Source organism: Uloborus diversus, chromosome 3 (genome assembly GCF_026930045.1).
Source record: "Uloborus diversus isolate 005 chromosome 3, Udiv.v.3.1, whole genome shotgun sequence".
Lineage (NCBI taxonomy): Eukaryota > Metazoa > Arthropoda > Arachnida > Araneae > Uloboridae > Uloborus > Uloborus diversus.
The window spans coordinates 124,621,271-124,644,668 of record NC_072733.1 but is presented as its reverse complement, the minus strand read 5'-3'; the positions used below and the strand labels follow the sequence as shown (position 1 = coordinate 124,644,668).

General features: G+C 33.9%; 1 protein-coding gene across 1 annotated transcript in view; it reads left to right on the top strand.

The window, feature by feature from the left end:
- The first annotated feature begins 835 nt into the window (after nucleotides 1-835).
- The window catches only part of LOC129218364 (beta-TrCP-like), a 103,398-nt gene continuing 80,835 nt past the window's right edge, over nucleotides 836-23,398 (top strand). The window contains exons 1-2 of the mRNA XM_054852606.1: nucleotides 836-1,033; nucleotides 17,732-17,978. Coding sequence (XP_054708581.1) covers nucleotides 878-1,033; nucleotides 17,732-17,978 — 403 coding nt within the window. The 5' untranslated portion in view covers nucleotides 836-877. The remainder of the gene's footprint in view (nucleotides 1,034-17,731; nucleotides 17,979-23,398) is intronic.

The following is a 23,398-nucleotide window of genomic DNA, read 5'->3' as shown; positions in this document are numbered from 1 at the left end:
CTAATCGAAAAGTAGGGGCCCCAGCTCTGAATCAGAGTAGTTTAAGTCTTCAAACTTTATGGGGGGAAGGGATCCAGAGACCCAACTGACAAGGGGCTTGCTTTGGCGACCTGGCTAATTTTCTATTACTATAAATAAAAAATTAAATACTAAATAACTGTTTGAAAAATGCAGATAATTTCTGAAAATTTCAAATACTCATCAATCTCACAGAACTGTGAAAGATTATGTATTTTTGAGTCAGTATTTTGAATTCCTCTGCAATTAAGTCCCGTATTTCCATTCCAAATGATACATCAGAAGCATAGAAATCTAAATATTGTTACTGTGGTATTAGATATATATTTATGTGGTATTAGATACATATTTATATAAGACAGTATATCAGTATATAGCCAAGCCCTAACCAACACTAATGCTATGTTGATATTAGAGATGAGTTCAGACTCAATTTTGAAAGCCTGTCTTATCCCTAATTGATATCATATGAGTGATTGAGAAGCAAAGGGATGTAAGTGGATGTTTTAAAGTTTTTAGTAAAACATGTTTAAAGATAAATCCTAGGTAGGCTTTCATTGATTTTTTTTCCCTAAGTCATGCTGCACAGCAGCACCTACCAGGGCTACTAGTACTATCTCTTGCCCCAAGACAGAGGAGAGGTTTCCCTATCATTTAGACTAGTTATCTTCAAATTTTTAATTTTGCCACTTACATTCCTTTGCTTCTCACTGCCTCATATGGCCCCAAACTGTCCTATTTTGTGTGGTTTATTATGAGAATTGTGCAAATATGTTTTCTATCTCGTAATTTTGTCCAGCAGAGATTAAAAGGTATTTAAAGAATCAGGTGAACATTAAAATTTTAAGGTCTCTAATTAATGATCAATTTATATTGTTTCAGAATGGCTGCCAACAGGAAGTATTTGTTCCATGATGAAAAGAGTTTCAAGCTTATGAATCGACTTGTAAACGAGAAATTTGGACTTCCCACCCCGAATTCTGATGACAGTGACACAGAGATTGAAATGCTAAGAGTATGTTCAATGCATAATTTTATAAGTATAGAAGTCCCCCCCCCCCCTCTCCAGTTATGATTGTTTAAAGATTGAACTGGCTGCTGCAAAACAAATTTATGCAGGGAAAACCGGTTCTTGTGTTTTTGAATGCTGAGATCAGAAAAAAAAAATGTTTGAAAATTTTCTAACAGCCTTTAGTTTTTTATTAAACCACAATTTTTCAATTTATAGTTGTATTTATTAATATTTAAGATAGATTTACTTTAATGTGCTGTACAGTCAACTACCAGTTAACCAGCTCAAATGGGAGCTGAGATTATCCAGTTAAGCAAAATTCCAGTTTAAGCAAAAAAGGGAGAAAAATGTCTATAAGATTACAGAATGCATTTCTATGAATTACGATAAACAAATATTTAACATTAAAATACAATTAAAAATAATTATTAATATAAGCAGTGAATAAAAGCAGTGGGAACCTAAGCGAATGAATTCACTTAAAAAGTTTTTTTTTATGCATTAGGAGGAAGAATTATAACACTTGTTTCTTTTTCTGCAGAAGGGACAAAGTTTGATGGTGTTAATGTACAATTTTACTATTTTTTTAAAATCATCACATTACTGAGGAAAGCTGGTGCAGGAAAGTTCAGACCAGATGCTGAAGCAGGCCACACACTGCCCATACAGGCTCCTCATTCTCTTGGTGCTCTTCACTTTAAAAGAAGTCCATTTTCTGTAACTGCAAATTCTGCCCTCTGTCCTCCCAATGCCATTGGATGTCTCCAATCTTGTGATACCACTTAACACACTTGTAACATATTTCCCTCGCTTTAACTATCTTATTTTGTAATTATAATAATCTATTATGAGCTTTTCCATTTTATTTTACAACTTGTTTTTCGATTCTCTTACTTAGAAATATCATGGCTGTTTAAAGGTGAGATCTGGTTAAATGGAGACCAGTTAATCTTGAGTACTGCATTTGCAAAATGAGACTAGATTTTCCTTCAAATGTTTTAAATAATTTTCAGGCATTAAGTAAATATTTTAGTTTGAACATTTTTTTTTTTTTGGCATATTTACTATAATTTGTTAAAACTTCCATGTCCCTTGATACATGCCTGTTCTGTCCCTTTTCTGCCTTTATTCCCTTGGTACATGCATAATCTGTCCCTGTTCTACCTGCATATTACTTTTGAGGATTTTAGTAGTTCAGTTTCACCTGTTACTTGCATGAATCATTTGCCATGGCAAATATTCATGTTGAAGAAAAATAAATTTCCCCCAGTAGAAGTAAAAACTACTATTTGTGAAGCATTGATATCTGTTGTATACTTGTAAGCTATTTTCCTTTTGCCTGTAGGTACCCTTTTACTTGTTTTTCACTAACTCAAAGTCTACTCTGCTTATCTCAAAGTTTTAGGTAGCCATCTTTAAAATTTATTGTCCTAATTTTTGCTTGTTTGATTTTTTGTACAGAAACCTACTTACCACTGAACCTTCAAATTTCTGAAAATTCTTGCATTAATTTTTACCAATTGTTGTTTTCATGCAGTGATGGCCAACCTTTTTTTTTACTCGAGGGCTGCGTTTCATAACAAGAAGAATCTCACGGGCTAGAACAAATATAAAATTTTAAAAATGTTTAAATTGCATCTAGATAACATGGAAAATGAAAGCAAATTCGAAACAAAGACATGTAGTAGTACACTACATGCTTATTGTATTGATACAAAATTTCCATCTGTTTTTTTGAAACTTAATTTTGAATATTTGGCTCCAAATTTGTTAAAATCATTCATAACCAGTGGCACACACAAGGGGCGGGGGTTTTAGACCTGATTCCTCATGCTCTTGATATGTTTCAATTAATTATAATTTTTTACAGAAAATGATTTCCAACAAAAATAACAATTTCAGTTTTAATAAATAAAATAATGAAATTTCTTTTCTCCTTTTCTTTCCCTTTAAAACTTAACTACATGGATTCATAAAACATCCTCTTATGCTTAGAACTGAACAATTCATTTGGTTTCTATTGTACACTGCAGCATATGAGCATTGGCGTCATCAGCTGAAATTTATTGGGGGGGGGGACTATATATTATATATATTAAAATCTCGTGTCACGATGTTTGTTCGGGGTAAACTCCGAAGCTACTGAACCGATTTTTATCAAATTTCATAAATATCTGTAATTTGGTCCAACTTAAAAGATAGGATGGTTTTTATAATTTTTAATTGCAAATAAAATGTTTATTACACATTAACAGTGAGTACTAATTGTTTAGTTCTATGAATTCTTAATAGATGGCGCTGTAAGTTAATTCTTCCTCAAAATTCTTTATTCTTAAGTTAATTAAAATTTACAAATGATACTATGTTACGAATATTGATGGTTCTCAATTGTATTGCCGTAGAAAGGAGGAGTATTGAGGCCACACTTTTCAATGTAAATGTCGAATTCTACAAATCAAGTTGAAATTTATAAGCGGCGGATAGTTCCATACTCGTCACTGCTTTTAAAACGTATGAGGCTCATATAAATGTCGAGTTTTGCTGATCTGTGAATTCCACTAAATACTTTGTCAAGTACGTTATTTAAGATCCTTATTAGGTCGCATTTGAGGTACGAGATATGGACGAAGTAACGCGATGAGTGGATATATAAGCAGCAACGAAGCTATCTGGCATAATTTAATTTCCCCATGTACAAAAGAGACCCTTCTGTACAGCATCTTGCAGTACATCTTGTAAACGGTCAACAAGTATATTGTACCGAAGGTATTTTCTACAAAAAGCACTTAAACACCAAAAAAAAACTTTTTTTTTTTACATTGTCAAAAACCTAATGTGTTTGTCCCGTTTCTCAGATATAAAATTCTTTAAAAATGTTCCACGCTATTTTACATTCACTGTAAAAAAAAAAAAAACCCGAAATGTCCCTGATTATTTTCGTGGAACATCTTGGGATTTCACGGGTCATCAGCAATTTTATTTGGAAATCAAGTATCTGCGTCAAAAAGTTTCCTGAATTGCTACAAACGTCATGAATGCAGACTTCTCACTGTTGCGAAAACTATTTTTAGCTCCCAGTTTAAAGATTAACTGAGCGTATTTATTAAGTGTATCGGCTTCAGGTCAACTACGTTCCTTCTGCATTGCCTAAAAGCTCCCAGAGAGAGTAAATGAGCCTCTGGATTCCGGAACGGTGCAGAAATCGTAGGTGAGTTAGACTTATGGTACTTCCTTGCAACTCTGTCTTACATTACGCCATGCTTTTAGCATTATTGTTGGCGCTTTCTTGGAAAAGTAGAGAGGTATCAAGCTTTCTATGTAACTTTCCTGAGTTTTTTCTGACGGTCCAGCGACACGACTGGCTTTTAGCCTAGGATAGTACTGAATTCTTGAAAAGATTCCAGGATAATTTCAGTAAGGTTAATGAATTGTAATGAAGAACTGATTTCACTACCGTTGTCATGGTCTGTCCAGATTGACGTAACTCCGAATGGGAGGAAGTGAGTCTCTGGATTCCATAACTTTCCAAGAGTAACAAGCAAGTGGAATACTTTCCTTTTTTTTTTTTTTTTGCAACATACGTTACTGGAAGAAATTCGCCGTATTCACTGTCCATTTTTTTCCAGGACATTTCTTAATTGTTTTTACAGTTTTGAATAAAATCAAAAAAATAATGGAAGCCACGCAAACAAAGAACACAACATTCATCAATCTCGGGCATAATTAAAAATTAAAGCCAAGACATTGAGACCAAAGCTTTATCCAAAACAAAATTGTGCTTCCAAAACAAAGTGAATGTTGTTTTTGCATTTGTTTTCGTTAAACATTCCCGAACAGACGGGAATATTTGCTGACTGTTATTTGTCGAGTGTTTAGTACATATCACGATGCATTTCGCGAATTGTAATTATCGGTAGCACACAATCATTAGGAGTTGCATTTTCTAATGCAGGTTTTGAATAACGAGAAACATTATTCGTCAACTGTTTAAGATGATTTTGATCCAACACAATCATCATTTCTGCGGGGAAACTATATAAATTTTATGCTTGAAGATGTACTCCATAGAGTTAAACAAACACACCGATGTTCAAATCAAGATTTTACACCAAAGATGTATGATGCAGCTTAAGTGTTGATTGAAGATTTATGCATTTTAATTTCAAATCTGTTGTTTAGTCATTATGGTGTGATATCACCTGATCGATTGGTCACCGACTTAGTTAACACTGATTCACAACGAGAGAAAACAGTGCAATGACGCTGTCTTAGCTACAATTATTGTAAATACCGAGCCATTACTGACAGCTAGAAAAAAAGCATCATAATCAGATTGTGCTCACCGTTGATGCAGAAGAAAGCTACACAGTTGTCAATTAAAACAAAGCTGGAAACATTCCAACTGAAATTTTAAATTCTCGGGATATACCAGGAATTCCACTAGACGGTTTCCGGTTGAAAATTGGTTCACCAATATTATTCTTTTTCACAGTTTAAACCCACCTTAATTATGTAAGCGGTACACGTTTCTTCATCAAAATTTAAACAATTTTGACAGAAAAGTTTAAAGGAGAAATTTTTGTGTTGCCACGTAATCCATTTACAGCGTCATAATTTTCAAACACATTTGGAAGGCTTTTCCGATTTGTTTAGCTCATGAAAAGTACCATAAATAGATCTCAAGACCAAACAATGTCTACTTTCGGTTTGGACTTAAAACATACATGTTTCTCTCATGGGAAACTATCTATCGCTTGCTCACAAGTGGGAAAGTTATCATACCTATTCGTGTTAGGAAAACAGAGGCTAAACAAGAATATTGTGCACAACTAGTGCTTAGCTAATTTTCAGTTTTCAAATAACAGAAATAGTAGATCGAAGTCAATGATATCTACCTCATTTATAAATTTAATGTTTGCATGTTTTTAATTTAGTTAATGTATTTTGCAAAGAAGTTATTGATAACAAACTATAGAGAAATCTGAGATAAATAAAATGTAGTGTACATTCTAAAAGTGTATGTTGGTTTATGCTTAATTTCTACGTTCCGATATTTTACAATCAGTTTCTATATTTGCTATCACTTTCAAGTTATTTTGCTTCGATTTATGGCCGAAGTCATACTTACTAAGCAAAATTTACTAAGCGTAAGTATAGTTCTTTTGCCATTGAAAATTTAGTTAGTACTTACTAAATTCAATAAGTACTTATTTCAGCCTAACACGCCCATTATCAATCTCATATGATATGTTTTAAAACTGGCTAGACTATTTTAAGCTTCACTAAAAATATTAATTGGATTCTATTAAAATACTGAGTAAAAGAATATTTAATTCAACTACTTCGCCACAGCAACGCGTGGCTGGGTCAGCTAGTATATATATATATATATATATATACATATATATATATATATATATATATATATATACACATACATACATATGAGACAAAAACTTGACATCAAATAGAAATGGGTTTACATTTATTACAATACATTTAAATGGGTACATCTTGATTTACATAATTACACAATAAGAAAAAAAATAAATACCAGTAAATACTTTTTTCTAGACTATACATGGGATACGAATATTCGTGAAAATTTTTTTGTGATCAATTTCGTCCAAGATGTTTTTGTGAACGTAACATAAAGCAACATGATTCAACCGATTTTGTGTCATAGTCGACATTAGATACAATTTCAGCTTTCTCAGAGCACTGAAGCTTCCTTCAGTTTTACACGACGAAGGGCGCTGCACCAAGAGTAGCCGCACCAAATTTTCAACATTTTGAAACAGTGGACAGTTGAATTAACCGTTCTTAATGAATGAAATCAGCAAAAACAAAATCCAGATTTATTGAACCAGCCGCTTTATGGAATCAAAGCTGTTTAGAACAAATTGTGACTCATATAAACCGCGACATCTGTATAATTAAATTTTAAATTGCATAGTGATAAGCCCTGCAGCTCTAAGTTCTTGGCACAAGTTGGATTCGAAGGAGTTTAATTTGATGTTAAAGTATATAATTCACCTTTATGACATTCACGAACCTACGAAAAACACAACTACAAAAATAAAATAAGACACAAATAATTAATCTCTCATAATATCATACTTTAATAATGCATCCTTTTAAAGTATTTTTTAAAATTTTTCAGGTTTTTTGTAACAAATGCACCAAAATTTTGCTTTTCTGTTGAATCCTCCGTACACTCAATGCATATGAAACCAAAAAACAGCAAAAACCATGCCCATGTAATTACATTAATTTCTGATCTCTCAAAGTCAGCAGGGAAAGTGCCCCTCCTGATCCTCTTTAAGTGACAGGCCTGCCTTGAGAAGCACACCCCACAGATTGAAAAGTACTGGCCTACAAAGAGAACAAACAGCATTTGGTGTATAATTGAATTCTGATCAGCGGACCATGGGAAAGAGATAAAGAAATGAACTGCCTTTTTCTGACACGTGACAATAAGTTTTAAAATGATTATTTCAATAAAATTTGTTTAGTAAAGCAGGATTATTAACGGATAATTTTCTGTTAAGCTTTAATAACTAAAAGGAGTATTATTTATTCCATTAAAATTTATAAAAGATGAAACATTTCGAAAAAAAAGAGAAAGTTGAACGCATTAGCTCCGATATCACCATGGGTGCAAGACCTTCCGTCTCAGGACGGATTTCCGTCTTGGACAAAATTTCCGAGACGGAGGTCGGGACGGAAAGAAATTTGATGAATTTTCTTTCAGTTTTTACTAAAAAAGAAAAATTGAGTGTTTGAAAAATATGCTTTAACCACTAGATCGTTCCATAACCACGAATTTACATCGACATTCTCTCGATTTTCCGCCATGGGCTTGTTTTGTTTGCAACGTGCTTTTGGAGGAGTGGCTTTTTAGACTTGCGCCGTTTGACTTTTTTTTAATGTGTAAACTCTGTTATTTCTAACTCACTGCATTGCAGACCGCGGAGTAGCTCGCTATTCTCCCTGATTTTTCGAAATAATCGTCTCTAATTGAAATTTTAGCCTTTTGTCTTGCTATTTTCGATTATCCTTTCGTTTTTTTTTTCATTAGCAGTTTTTTTTTTTTTTTTGCAAACTTTACACGCATAAGTGAAAATTATCTGCGCTCTTAAAATGTCTTCAAGTTGAATCTGAATCATCGATTTAGAGTGATTGCTGATGAGATTAAATGTTTTACACCACAACAAAGGGCATCCAAAGGGAATTTTAGAAAGAATCGGGGGTGAAATTTCAAGCGGGTTTGAAACATCGATGGGTAACCGTTCCTGCAGTTTTAACAATACACTTGAGGAATTACAAAATTCCAATGTCATTCAATACAACATTCGCTAGAATGGAAATAGGGGGGGGGGGGGGGAGAGAGAGAGAAAGAGAAATTAAACGAGAAAAATAACAGCAGCACGAGTTTGCGAAAAACCCTGCTCTTGCAAAGAGGGTAAGTTCGCAAATTAACCCACGATATTGAGGTTTCAAAACGTTTATATCTTGGACAATCTAAGGGGGGGGGGGGGTACTCAAGGGCTGCAGTATAAAATATTGAAAAACTGAATTGAAAGCCATTTTTGAAGCTAGGAGTGCTTCATTATTTCTCCTCCGCAAACTCTTAAAAATTTAAAAGTCAAAAATGTTTAGGCTGTCTTTAACGATGTAAAAGTGGGGAGGGGGAGGTTTTAAAAAAATAGAAAACTGGAGTATTAAAAACACTAGTTTAGGCAATTTTTTGGTGAATTTATGAGAGATGGTTTTGGTGTTCTAACCTGAAAATGTTGTAGCTGATGTATTAAAATTTCTTTGAGACTATACTTAAATGGACCTAAGAGAAAGGGAATTTGGGACCCTCTCCCGAAAAGTGTTTGTAATTGAAGTCATAAAACTTTTAGGTTGTCTTTAGTAATGTCAAAAGGGGGAGGGGGGCTCTCTTTAGGCGAAATTTCGAAAGTGGAGTCTTAAAAGTGCAACTTTAGACCGTCTTGGGGCTCGGGGTCCCCCTTCCCCGAAAATTATTCAAAGCTGAAGTATTCAGAACCATGAGCGCCCATATGCAAAATTTAAAGGTGGGCTCAGATATTTTACCCATGGTTTAGCAGGATATTTTCCCGTAGAGACCGATTTCAGTACAGATAAGAGTTATTAAAATTTGATATTTTTAATAACCTATTCATTATAGGCTGGAGAAGAAATGTTTTTCAGTTTTGCAAAGAAAAAGGTACTAAAAGCAAGGAAGTTCTAATTTTAAAGGGGGGGGGACTTGAGCCCCCACTTGCCCCCTGTTTGGTGCCCTTGTTCAGAACTCAGCTTTAGGTCACCTTTGGAAGCCTTAATAAGGGGGAATTCGAAGGCTTTCTCTCAATAAATTTTGGAACTTAAATTCTTAAAACTTCGGTGATGAAAAGGGGGAACCGCAAATTTAAGTCAAATTTAGTGAACTTAGGGGAAGGAGTTCGGGTGCTCTCTCCCCCGAAAATTTATCCATGCTGAAGTATTGAAAGGCTATTTTGGCTATTTTTGAGTGGAATTCAGGGGCGGGGGGGGTCTTTCTCGAAACATTTTCGAAATTGAATTTTTAAAATTTTGGGGAGTTGCTCTTTCAATAGAAAAATAAATCTCAAACACAAACTTACATTGCCTTTATTAAACACAATGAGAGGAGGAGGGGGGGGGGGGTATTCCGTCGCCTAGCCCGAAATATTTCCGTTTCTAAAATTTTAAGAACTCTGTTTTGGGCTATCTTTGTATGATTTAAGGGGTAGGGTATAGGAAGAATCTTTCAAAAAGTTTCCGAATATAAAGTATTAAATCTTTTAGGCGGTCATAAGTCATGTTTTAGGTAAGGAAAGGTACTATTCCTAGAAAAAAATTTAGAAACTGCATCCTTAAAAATTCAAATTTAGGACATTTGTGGTGAACTCAGAGGAAGGGGTTCGGGAGTTCTCTTCCGAAAATGTTTTGATGCTGAAATATTTAAAACGCCACTTTAGGCTATATTTGAGTGCCTTAAGAGGGATGTGATTCGGGTGCCCTGCCTGGTGTAAGGATTCAGTTACCCTATTTCTTTTTTTAATTAATGAATATTGGAAAGTGTACCTCGTTTAAAAAATATATCTACTTTACTGAAGCGGTTTTTTTATTGCTAATTTCACCACCTGCTATCTAAAAAAGAATTCTTTTTCAAATGAAGACTGTATGGGGGAATGGTGCCAGTCCATTATCATTAGTCGCCCATACCCCTCCCCCCCCCCTTTCCTTCTTTTCTGGCGCTACCTTGGGAAACTTTCCGATCAGAACTGATTTATGTTGCAAAAGTGAAAATCTTATGTCCCGAGCGATCTTATTGCTTCCAATAAAAATGTTTACGATCGGCAAAAAACTAATGGCGGGGAGCTGCGAACGCTTTTACCCCTTCCTTTTAAAACATCGTCTAAAATTGCGTTTTTAGAACTTCAATTTCAAAATATTGCTGAAGTAAGGTAGGGTTCCTGAACTCCAGCCCTTCGATAATGCATTCAAAAAGCATATAAACGTATGAAAAATGGAGTGCAATTTCGTTTTTAAAGCTTCAATTTCGGGAAGAGCCCAGAGCGTTCCCCCCCCCCCTCTTTCTCTATTATTTTTGAAGGTCGCCCAATATTGATTTTGGGACTATCCCTAAGCCTCCTTTCCCTGAACGTTACCAAAATGGCCTACCATTGCGTTTTTTTGGACTTCAATTTAAAAAAATTTCTGGGGGAGAGCTCCCAGACCCCCCCCCCCCTTTATTGGCGGTTTTTTAGGTTTTTGGAATTACGATAATGCTTAAATATTACAATTTAAAGACTTAAAATTCAAATTAAACACAGATTCAAAAATTGGCATTGTTAAAATCTACAACACTTATACACATAAATTTTTCCTTTAGCACGTATGCCGGGGGGGGGGGGGGGGGCTGAAAATATTTTCCGTCTTGAACACATTACCAAACTTGCACCCATGGATATCACTTATAATGTCAAAATATTGACTGTAAAGCATACCTGATTAGCAGGCATTCAGGGGCTACTCGATAGGCGGTCACTGTGAACTTTCATAAACTTTCCTTTCCCAAAAAATTTTGTCTGGTGAGTCTTCAAATTTCGAGTAGTTTTTTGTGAAATATTGCATTAAAAAGATATTTTCATCAGATGTAGTGATGTGGGTAATTAGGAACTTCATTCGGAAAATCGAGACGTAACCCCATCTGAATAGTATAAAATCAGGGAGCCCCTGCATGTATTACACTAAACAGAATGGTACTTACCTATCACGGTCTTTTGACTTTTTGAAGACAATTCCGTCGATGTTGATGGTGATTCAGTAGTTAAAAATTGCTCAGGTTCGTTTGATGTAGAAGGTTTGCTACATTTTCCCGTTTCAAGCCACCTCTCCATAGCCGTAATCGAATATGTAAAAAAAAGTATTTTTACCAAAATAGGAGCGCTCTTCAGGTCACCTACTCTCAAGGAGGCCAAAAGACCACGTGAAACTATCTTTGTTTTTGTTGGAACGTTTCCCAATAGGGATCTCCCATTATTTCTCATCTTGCGCTTCTTTTTTCGTTGATCTATCGGAAGTGACATCACAGTATCCATCGTTATGCTGGCTTACGATTTGCTTTTGAAATTGTACATTAATTTTTAGACTCCTCCTCTTTTTTTCCGTAACGTAACGCTTTTTTGATCAAATTTAAGATGCCGCAAACACATTTGAGAAACCGCGCTTCGGTAAGGTACTTTGAAGCCACGTGTTGAATAATGTCAAACACATGACACGTCCTTTCCCTTTCTACCCCAAACTTAACCTTTGACCAGCTAAGTGGTCTTCTAAATATTTGTGCATCCTTTGGCCAGGTTGTTGTTGCCAGCTGCAAAAAACCGCCAAAGAGGTCTGGTGTCTCATTTTGTTTGGGTAACATCGGGGTCGCTATAAATTGAATCCAATCGGAGAATCAAACACTGCAAAACTCGAAACAAAAGCCTGGAAGCACTGAGAAACGAGGGTAAGAAAGAAAGGGGCAGAAACTCAGAACCCCGTCTGACTTCTGTTGACTTATGAAGCTAGTGTGCGCAGAGAGCAGAGCAATGGTTTGTCATTGTAGTTCACTTTCCGACTTTCCGTTCACTATACACATCACCTATTTTGTTTTGTTTTTAGTTCATTTTTTTTCGATGTTCATTTCGTTTTATTTGATATGGATTAAACTTAGTAAATTATTATATTATACAACTGTTTAAAGTCTTCAAAGCAAAAATAATTTCCCCAAAATAATGAATTTCATCTTGACAATTATTGAGGGGATCCGATTTTCAAATATTGAGGGGAGCCGGTCGTCAAATATTGGGGGGGAGAGGACACCTTGGACCCCCCCCCCCCCCCGACCCCGACACCCATGCATATGAGTCCTCACCATCCACATTTGAATATTATTTGTCCTGCAATGATAAATTTATCATCAAGTTAAAAACTTTTTAGAAATTTGTATGCTCTTCCTACGACATAGTGCACAAAGCAAGAAATCTTGCTTTACTTTGAGAAAGGGAAAAATGTACTTAGAAAGTACCACCTATGCTGAACGTTCACATGGTCTTGCCCTGATAATTCAGGTAATACCATTGTCACACCCGAGGAAGTTATAAATTAAATTGCAGAAAAAAAGTTAAGAAATCTAGATTTTACTCTATGATTATTGACTATTTGTTAGATAAAAAGGTTGACTACAGATGAAAACACTGTAAGGACTTTTTTTTTGAATTACAGATTAAAATGAGATTTTTCTTCTATGATTTGGTGCTTCTATAATGATGAATTTGCTGATTTCATTTTTGAATAATGAGAGATCTAAATATATAAATTATTATATATCAATCACTTTTGTATTTATATATCAAACACTTTCAGTTCTTGTTCTTAATAATTTACTTAATTAATTCTAATTATTTATTCAGTAATTTATTTTTTGCTGTTTTTTGTTCCGTCAATCGATAAAATGGAAGGACTTTGTGATGGTATAATACAAAAAAAAAACTTCAACCTTTTTTTTAAAGAATTCCTTTGTGTGCCACTGTTTATAACACATAATGAAAATGATCAGTTGTTTTGGATAGATTCAGATTTATTTATTTTTTTGTTTCGTAACGTTGAACACAGCAACGGGTGTCATGAATCAGCTTCACAGGCCACATATTGCCTGCCGACCATAGGATGGTCACCACTGCTTAAGTGGTTATGGACATTGAAAGGGGAAGTTTAATTGACAGGTAACCACCTCTTTTGATAAGAGAATTATCTGTAATACTCTCGTTGCTATTTAACATATTTTTAGTTATCAAAATTAATCTTTTTTCAGTGGCTTTACTAGAACTTGTACAAAATTAATGATAGAAATAGATTGATGAGAGATTAGCAATACAATGTACTCCAGTGACTTTTCTTCCCCCTATCTAGTTTGTGGAAATCATCCACAGTATCATGTAGCAGAAAAAGTGTGTCCTATTCCCTGGAATAGAACTGAACAATTTGGAATTCCGCACTTGAATAAGTTCAGTTGATAGCAGATTTTAGACCCATAATGCTTGTAATGAATTGTTCTATGCTCAACTTTTTGGAAAAATCAAATGAGAGTTTATATTTTTTTAATTAAGTTTTGTAATTAGAATCAAGTTTTTGTTTTTTCTGGGACGAAAATAGAAGTTTTCGATCTTTTCTATATATCTGTGTGTTTTTTTTATTGTTATTGTGTGTGTCTCAAAAAAGAATTAATTTTTATTGGCATCTTGTTTCTTAGTCCCTAGTACTTCAAGATAATGAGTTACCTGTATATAAATGTCTTCCTTTTGGTTACCTAAAAGGTGTTTTTTATTTGCTCTTCATTACATTAATAATGCATTTCAATATTTCAGGTTCAATATCTTTTAATATTATGGGGAATAAAGCATAGAGTTCAATTCAAAAGGATAAAGGCATATTCTGTAGTAAATATCTATTGTGAAAGCTAAATGCATATATGTCCATCATAAAACTGTTAAGTTAGTATAAAAATGTATTCCACAAGTTTTAAAAAAAGCTCCAATCAATAAAGAGTCTTCTAAAACTAAAGACCTTCTGGGATTAAGTAAGCTTTTGTAGAGAAATAAAAAAAGTATTTGTATGCCACTACATCAATAGTTTTCCTTTATGCATTTTTAATTAAAAAAAAAACCTTGCATGTTTTCACCATATTAGTTTCTTTTTCCATCTTGAATGTTTCTTGATGTCAATTAGGATTGTGACATCAATGTTAATGTTTTTGAAACATTGCTGTTTTTATTATCAATGTGCTAAGGACTTTGAGGCCTTTGCGTTAGTATTTTGTATTCAGTGTTTCTTAATTGATGTTTTATAATTGAACCATAGTTGTAAAAGTATTTTTTTTAAAGTATAGTTATGAGAAAAACTGCATAGTTAATCAACGATAGATACATCCACCGCATTGGAAAACGTTTTCTATAGTCGGTAGGCGTAAGAAGTAGACTTACCTTAAATGAAATTGACAGTCGTTTTTTTCCTACACTTTTTTTATCTAAAATGTTGAGTTATTATTGTTTTCCCCTTATAAGTTATTGATTTAAATATACTTAAATGATAATTTTACTTTAAGCATGTACCATACAGTAGAAGTACATATTTTAAATCATTGAATATATTTTGCATTTTAATGTATTTGTGCAATTAAATTCAGTTTGAAATAAGTCTGCTACAATGCTTTTTTTCCCTTATGAATCATTTTTTTCCTTTTATTATTCAAGTTACTTAGTTTGAAAAATATTACCAATTTCTCTGATTAGTTTGTATTTATCTTTAAATATCTTATTTCTAGTGTTGAGAAATGAAAAGTTGTTACTAAGTTATTCCTTAATTTATACTGATTTTCAATGTTTTGTATTTCAATGTATCTATTAGAGTTTCCAATCCTGATCCCGAATCTCGCACGATCCCACAGGATATTTAGCTGGATTGACCCCGTGGGATTTTGCTCTCAATCCCATGGGATTCCCAATCCCAAAATTTTTTCCCCATTCAAGCGTTTTCCAGATTTTTCCGCTCATAAAACGACTTATTTTCATAAGCATCATCTGAAGTTTGAATCTTCTTCCTCGTATCTGCAAGAAGAGCAATGAAATCCGTGTGTCTCATATGACCCACTATGGATTTACCATTTCAGAACACAAAATTAGAAAATATTTTTCTGATTATAAATTGGTGTTTTCATTTGAGGTTTCATTTTTTATACGTTCAACAATTGTGAAAATGCGGTAAAAACTTACAAGCATTTTCAAAAACCATCACTAAAATTTAAAATCCAACAGTCATTTCTGTCAAAAATTAGCAGTTCTTTAGCAAAATCCCAGCATAAGAATAGAGAAATCTATTCCAGAAGGTGATAAAGTTAATGCAGATCTTCTTCTAAATATCCACAATTATTTAATTTTAGTAAAAACCAATTGCAGTGGAGCCACAGCATGTGTTTTCATCAAGCGCATTATTTTTAGAGCAAAAATCCTTTACCATTCCATACGAGCGGCACACTTTTGGTTACCAAATGATAATTGCTAGTTAGGATCTGACTTTGTAGTGCTTTAAAATTGCTGTATGGAATTCAAGAAGACTGCTAATTCAAGTAATAGAAGCAGTCCTGTCCTTCCTAAAAAGCACTACCTTTTCTAAATGACATAAACATTTAATTTTTAGAAAAATAAAGTCAATCCAGCGGGATTGGCTCCATACAATCCCGAAATCCCGCAGAACTGAATTCGGCGCGGGATTGGAAACTCTAATATATATATCTCCTTTGTATTACTTGATTCTAAAACAAAATAATTTTGATAATTTATTAATACAGTGAAACCTGTGTAAGTTGACCACTTGCGATGCAGTGCTGTGGTGGTCAACTTATAAAGGGTGGAAGTGATTTTTTTTAATTTTTTGTCATTTCTTGCATCATGTTTTCATTTTTTGTGTTTAACTCACTCTTATTGTTTAATAATACTATGAAACAATAATTAAAAATGCTATTCAAATATTTTTGTTTTTTTTCCCCCCTTGTATTTAATATATTAGACACTAGTTTTAGAAATTCCATATGTGTCAGCTAATTTTCTCTGGCTTTCTCCCTTTTCAATTAATTTTAATATTTCATACTTTCTATCAATCTCAAGTTCAACTAACTTTCTTTTTGAAACCATTTTATGTACAACTTATAACACAAATAGCAACAAGCTGGACTCTCCTAGTTCATGAAGGCAGCTGAAAATGAAAATGTCGTATCTCTTAATGCCTTGCACCAGAAATAAGTAACTTTACTCTTTAGCACAATTCCAGTGCTGCCACATAACATTCCAACTGGAAGAAAAGACTTGGCACTTTTTTACTGACACCTGTTTTCATTGAACAGTAAAGGCTATCTCAAATAGAACAACAAAAGAAAACCAAGTTTGGAGAATAAAGCAGCATATGCTGTTGTTTTATTTAGTTGGTAAAATGCTGGTCTGGCATCAAAGCATTAAAATTATTCTTGGAAAGCTATAAAAAATATAAAAAAAAATAATTTGCTTAATTGAGTTTAAAAGAATTAACCAAGTGGTCAACTTAAATTTTTTTTACAATACTCCAAACCAAATTTGGTGTACATTAGTGGTCAAGATAGACACGTGGTCAAGTTACAGAGGTTTTCCGTTATTATATAAGATAGGACTAATTCCGTTCCCGACAAAAGTGGTCAACACAGGCAGGTGGTCAACTTACAAGGGCTGTCAACTTTACAGGTTTTACTGTATTATTGCAATTGATACTATTTACTTTGCTTACATAGCTTAAGCATCTTAGTCATAAATTAATAAACATAGGCGTTAGTGTGAATTCACTTCTTCCAGAAAAGCATTTGTCAGAGTTAACAAGGCTTACTAAGTTTGATGTTTCAAATCATTGATGGTTTCGGATTGATATACTGTACCATCACTGTTTTCAATTTGAACATGGACATTTGTCGTCAATGTCACACCTCTAATTTCAGTACATAAACATTTTTACTTATGTGTTTTGGTTCATGCTTTTTTTTGCATTTGAAGATTTTCATTTTTTGTCAACTTTAAAAGCTGAAACAGGGATGGGAGTTTTTTTGTCTATTAATAAAGAGAAGGTAATTTTAAACTCAGCTCATAGTAGCAGCAACTGCTCCTGCTAGTGGATAAAAGCAGCTCTTTTAAACATCCTATGAAGATGAGACCAGCTGTTCGAGATCCTTGTATAGTGACCAATTATTTCTACATTTGCTTCAACCATCAACTCTGAGTGACACATACATATAAAGATAGCTATATATGGTTGGCTTTTAATGTATAAGATATGTTCTTTCATTTAAAAATGCCTTCTTTGTCAAAATTCATTTAACATGCTCGTTCATAAAGCTCTTCCATTCTGACCATCAGCTCAAATGCACTTTTTAGTGACCTGCAAAAATAAATTTTTCACAAACTGTTATTTAATGTTTCATAAAAACCATATTTATTGATAATTATATCATAGCTCTTATGTTTAAGTCAAATCATTCTAGGTGAAGTTTTCTAGCTGTTTAATTAAAATGATTTATATTTAATAGTATACTGTTTTTCTTTCTTCTGATAGACGGCGATAAGGTTTGGGCAACCTCAAAGAGGTTCACCATTTGAGGGTTCCAATAAACCAAGAGAGAATTCACCAAAATACCTGCGTGAATGTGATAAGTGTGTCAGATATTTCGATCAATGGAATGAACATGAACAAATTGAGTTTGTGGAGCTTATGCTTTCCAAAATGACCCACAGCCAACATAGTCATGTCAGTGCTTTCTTAAGACCTGTGCTTCAAAGGGATTTCATAAGTCTGTTACCTAGTATGTATCTTTAAAAAAAAAATATACAAGCTTATAGAATGACTTTTTAATTTGTTTGTCCAGTGCATATATGTATACATGCTTACCCTTTCCCTTTTTTGCAGAAGCTACTTCCATTTTTACTCAATCTTCCACCCTTCCATATGGAAAATAAAATCGCTTGGATCTTTACCTTTCATTTTTAAGCTAATTCATTACATATTTTTTACCATTTCAAAAACCAAGATGGTTGAATTTTGTTCTGAACGTAGACATAATGGCTGGCATGAGCTCTTCACCAATCAAACCTTTTTGTGTGTTGTGTTTCTAAACTGACACATTTGGCTGCTGAATTTCTTCCTTTCTATGTATGAGGAATAGTTTACAAATAAAAAAACTTGTGCACTGAATGTTTATTCTTAACTTTGTAGCACATGATATTTTGCTGACATTCAGCCATGTTCTTGTACACATCAGATTTAACTTCTCTATCATAATCGGCTCAATCGTGTAGGAAGTTTGACATTTGATTGGTGAATCAGATAAGATTTTGTCCATGTGACTTTCTTAAAATGACATCAAAAGAAGTTCGAGTATTACAAGAATTGCTGGGATTGAATTGGGTTTGGATTGTTTATTTTCATTTGTTCAGTGACGGGATTTTTCCGGCTTTTGCCGGAATTCTGGCTTTTTCTGTTGACTTTTAAAACCTTTCCGCCTCTTTCAAGCCTTATATTTCTCAAAATCGGAAAAAAATATGATTTTTTAAAAAAAATTTGGTCCCTGATTTCTTATTCTTTCTTTTTTTCCCCCTCGAATCCTCCGCGATATCTGCCTAAAACGTAAGTTTTGGCATCATGCCAACGACGTCAAACACGTGCTGCGCCGAAAGTTGCATGCCTCGTTTGAGATTTCAATCTTTTTGCATCCTGCAAGTATTTCAATTATTGTTGGGGTATTTTTTTACGATGTGCTACCTTATATCTGGTTATTTTATTCATCATTTGAATAATATTTTTATTTCTTTAATTTATTTTAGAAAAAATGCAAAAGTCAATCAGAAAATGTGGCATAGCACCACAGTCTGGAATTTTATTGAAACTTGACATGATTACTTTTTTTGTGTATTTAAGAAAGTGTAAAAATATTTATGGTGAATCTCAAATGGTTTAGGCTTTACATCCTGTTAAACGTTTTTAGATTTCATGATTAAATGAGGCAGCTGCAAGTTGTTCTTTTGATTCTGAAATCCTGTTAGAAGTTTTAAAAACAAATTTTGGGGTTCCCAATGCAAAGAAAAAGATAACCAAACGTTTATATACATATACATTTATTTATTTTCAATTCTTACTATGAAAAGTATGTTTTACCACATAAAGAAATTTTAGATTTTTCTCTCTGTTGTAAATTTTTACTTAACAAACAGACCTAATTTTAAAATGTATGTTCTCACTCGTTTAACATTATAAATTCAAATGTTTTTAATGAAAAAAATGTATTTTTCTCTAAAAATATGAAAAATTGACACTATTGTGTGATGCAGCCAAGATTAACCTCTGCCTCCCCCAACCCATTGTTCAAGGACTCGGGGGTTAGAAATTGTTGCCTCTTTTTCAAAATTTAGATTTAATTAGGAATAAACACTCTTGCAAGAAATGGTACGATGCAGCAAATTGTACAAAATTATTACTTATACTTAATTAAATTCGTATTACCTTTAAAACTGTAAATTAGTCATTTTTTGTTAAATTTTTTGAATATCACAACTTCCAGGTTCTATTTTGATGCGGTTTTGGTTATCATCCCCTTTTACGAAATTTTTTTGGATTTCCTCCTTTTTGCTCTCTGACCACTATCATCTCTGATTTGTTGCTTTGCCCACTAAGTTCTTAAAGGTGTAGATTACTTTACAACTGAGCAACAACATTATAAGCAAACATTATGAGAAAGTTATTCTGTAGAATTAACTATTCTTTTACTGTTGATCTAATCTTGTAATAACAATCACTATACTAATTATGTCTTGCTGGCTCAGTATAGCACATGCATGTAAAACTGAATTAGGCTGCAATACAAACTCATTTACACATAAAAAGAAGCATGTCTTCATCAGTCTTTTTGGTCACAAAAGCTGCAGCTATCAGTGTAAAAGTCGACTAGGGGCATATTGATGCTTGTCGATTTATTTTCTGTAGTGGAAATGTAAAAATATAATTTACATTGCTGCCATATTTGCTTCACATGTTTAATTTTGCATTTTATTGGAACTTTTAATGTTTGTCAACTAATTTATACCTCTTTTTGGCATATTGTTTTACATTTTAGTGGAGCTTTTTGTGTTGTTTCAGTTCATTTGCAGATTATTTTACATTTTAACTCAACTTTTAATCTTCTATTTGTTTAAAAGTAACAAAATAATTTATGATAATCATGGGTGCAAGACCTTTCGTCTCAGGACGGATTTCCGTCTTGGACAAAATTTCCGAGACGGAGGTCGGGACGGAAAGAAATTCAATGACTTTGAGTTTTTACTTAAAAAAGAAAAATTGAGTGTTCAAAAACTAGGCTTTAATATTACTGGACCGTTCCATAACCACGAATTTACATCGACATTCTCTCGGTTTTCCGCCATGGGCTTGTTTTGTTTGCAACGTGCTTCTGAAGGAGTGGCTTTTCGACTCACGCCGTTTGATTCTTTTTAGGTATAGCTCTGTTATTTCCAACTCACAGCATTGCAGACCAAGGAGTTGCTCACTATTCTCCCTGATTTTTCGATATAATCGGCTCTAATTAAAAATTTAGCCTTTTCTCATGCTATTTTCGATCATTCTTTGTTTTTTTTTCATTTCCTTTTTTTTTTTTGCAAACTTTACACGCATAAATGAAAATTATGTACTTAAGTATAGTTATGTCTTAAAATGTCTTAAGAGTTGAATCTGAATCACCGATTGAGAGTGATTGCTGACAAGATGAAATGTTTTCGCCACAGCAAAGGGCGTCCACATACCAGGTAAAACGGAAACTATCAGGGATTTTGAAGATTTCAATGAAAATGGGAATTTTGGAAATAATCGAGGGAAAATTTCAAGCTGGTTGGAAACACCAATGGGCAACCGTTCCTGCATTTTTGACAAAGACTTGAGAGTCACTAAATTTCAGTGTCATTGAATCTAACCCTCGCTAGAATGGAAATATGGGAGGGGGCGGGGAGAGAGAAAGGAAAGGAGAAAAATAACGGCAGCACGAATTTGCGAAAAAACGCTGCTCTTGCAAAGAGGGTTCGCAAATTAACCCACAATACTGAGGTCTTAAAACGTTGATACGTTGGACAATCTAAGGAAGGGGGGGGGGTGTTACTCCGGGGTTACAGTATAAAATATTGAAAAACTGAATTGAAAGCCATTTTTGAAGCTAGGACTGTTTTGATATTTCTGTCCTGCAAACTCTTAAAAATTTAAAAGTCAAAAAGTTTTAGGCTGTTATCAATGATGTAAAAGTGGGGTGGGGGAGATTAAAAAAAAATCAAAAACTGGAGTCTTAAAAACACTAATTTAGGCAATTTTTGGTGAATTTATGAGAGATGGTTTTGGTGTTTTTAACATGAAAATGTTTTGTAGCTGATGTATTAAAAACTGTTTGAGGCTATAATTAAATGACTTGAGTGAAATGACATTTCGGACCCTCTCCGGAGAAGTGTTTGAAATTGAAGTCTTAAAATTTTTAGGCTGTCTTTGGCAATGTCAAGAGGGAGGGAGGGGGCTCTTTTTAGGTGAAATTCCGAAACTGGAGTCTTAAAAGCGCAACTTTAGACCGTCTTAGGGTTCGATGTTCCGCTTTCCCAAAGAATATTCAAAGCTGAAGTATTCAGAACTCAGCTTTGCGTAATCTTTAAAAGTCTTAAGAAGAGGCATTCGAAGGCTTTCTCTCTCAATAAATTTTAGAATTTAAATTCTTAAATCTTCGGTGATGAAAAGGGGAAACCGCAAATTTAAGTCAAATTTAGTGAACTTAGGGGAAGGAGTTTGGGGGGGGGGATCTCTTTTCCCGAAAATTTCTCCATGCTGAAGTATTGAAAAGCTATTTTGGCTATTTTTGAGTGAGTTAAGAGTTAGCGAATTCAGGGTCTTTCTCGAAACAGTTTCGAAATTAAGTCTTAAAACTTTGGGTTGTCTTTGGTGATGTGTGGAGGGGAGTTGCTTTCTCAATAGAAAAATAAATTTTAAACAAAAACTTACACTGTGTTTAGTAAACACAATGCGGAGGAAGCTATTCCTCACTCCAGCCCGAAATATTTTCGTTTCTGAAATTTTAAGAACTTTGTTTGGGCTATCTTTGGATGACTTAAGGGGGAAGGGTGTAGGAAAGTTCTTTCAAAAAGTTTACAAAATTAAAGTATTAAAACTTTTAGGCTGTCATAAGTCATGTTTATACAAAAAGTTTCCAAAATTAAAGTATTAAAACTTTTAGGCTGTCCATAAGTCATGCTTATAGGGTAAGAGGGGTACTATTCCCCCTACAAAACAATTTAGAAACTGAAGCCTTAAAAATTGAAATTTAGGACATTAGTGGTGAACTCAGAGGAAGGGTTTCGGGAGTTCTCTTCCGAAAACGTTTTGATGCTGAAAATTTAAAGCGCTACATTAGGCTATATTTGAGTGCCTTAAGAGGGATGTGATTCAGGAATCCTGCCTGGGTTAAGAATTCAGTTCCCCTTTTTCTTTTTTTAATTAATGAATATTGGAAAGGATACCTCGTTTAAAAAATATATCTACTTCACTGAAGCGATTTTTTATTGCTAATTTCACCACCTGCTATCTTATAAAAGAATTATTTTTCAAATGAAGACTGTGGGGGGGGGGGGTGCCAATTCATTATCATTAGTCGGCCATACCCTTCCCCCACCTTTCCTTCATTTCTGGTTTGTTGGCGCTACCTTAAGTAGACATTCCGATCAGAACTGATTTATGTTGCAAAAGTGAAAACCTTATTTCCTAAGCGATTTTATTGCTACAATAAAAATGTTTACGATCGGCAAAAACTAATGGTGCGGCGCTGACGCTTTTACCCCCTAACATTATCCAACATCGTCTAAAATTGCATTTTTGGAATTTCAATTTCGAAATATTGCCGAAGGAGGGTTCCTTGAACTCCATCCCTTCCATAGTGCATTCAAAAAGCGTATAAACATTATGAAAGATGGAGTACAATTTCATTTTTAAAACTTCGATTTCTGGGAGAGCCCAAAGCACCCCCACCCTTTCTCTAATATTTTTGAAGGCTGCCCAATATTTTGGGACTATCAGTCTGAAATAATTGATGTCCAGGGGGCGGCTATGAGGCTGCAGCCACCCCCAAACCAGAGCTAAATTCGTTCTTAATGTAAAATATTAATAAAAAAGATATCATTTCTTATATTTATCATTTTATTAGTTTTCATTCAG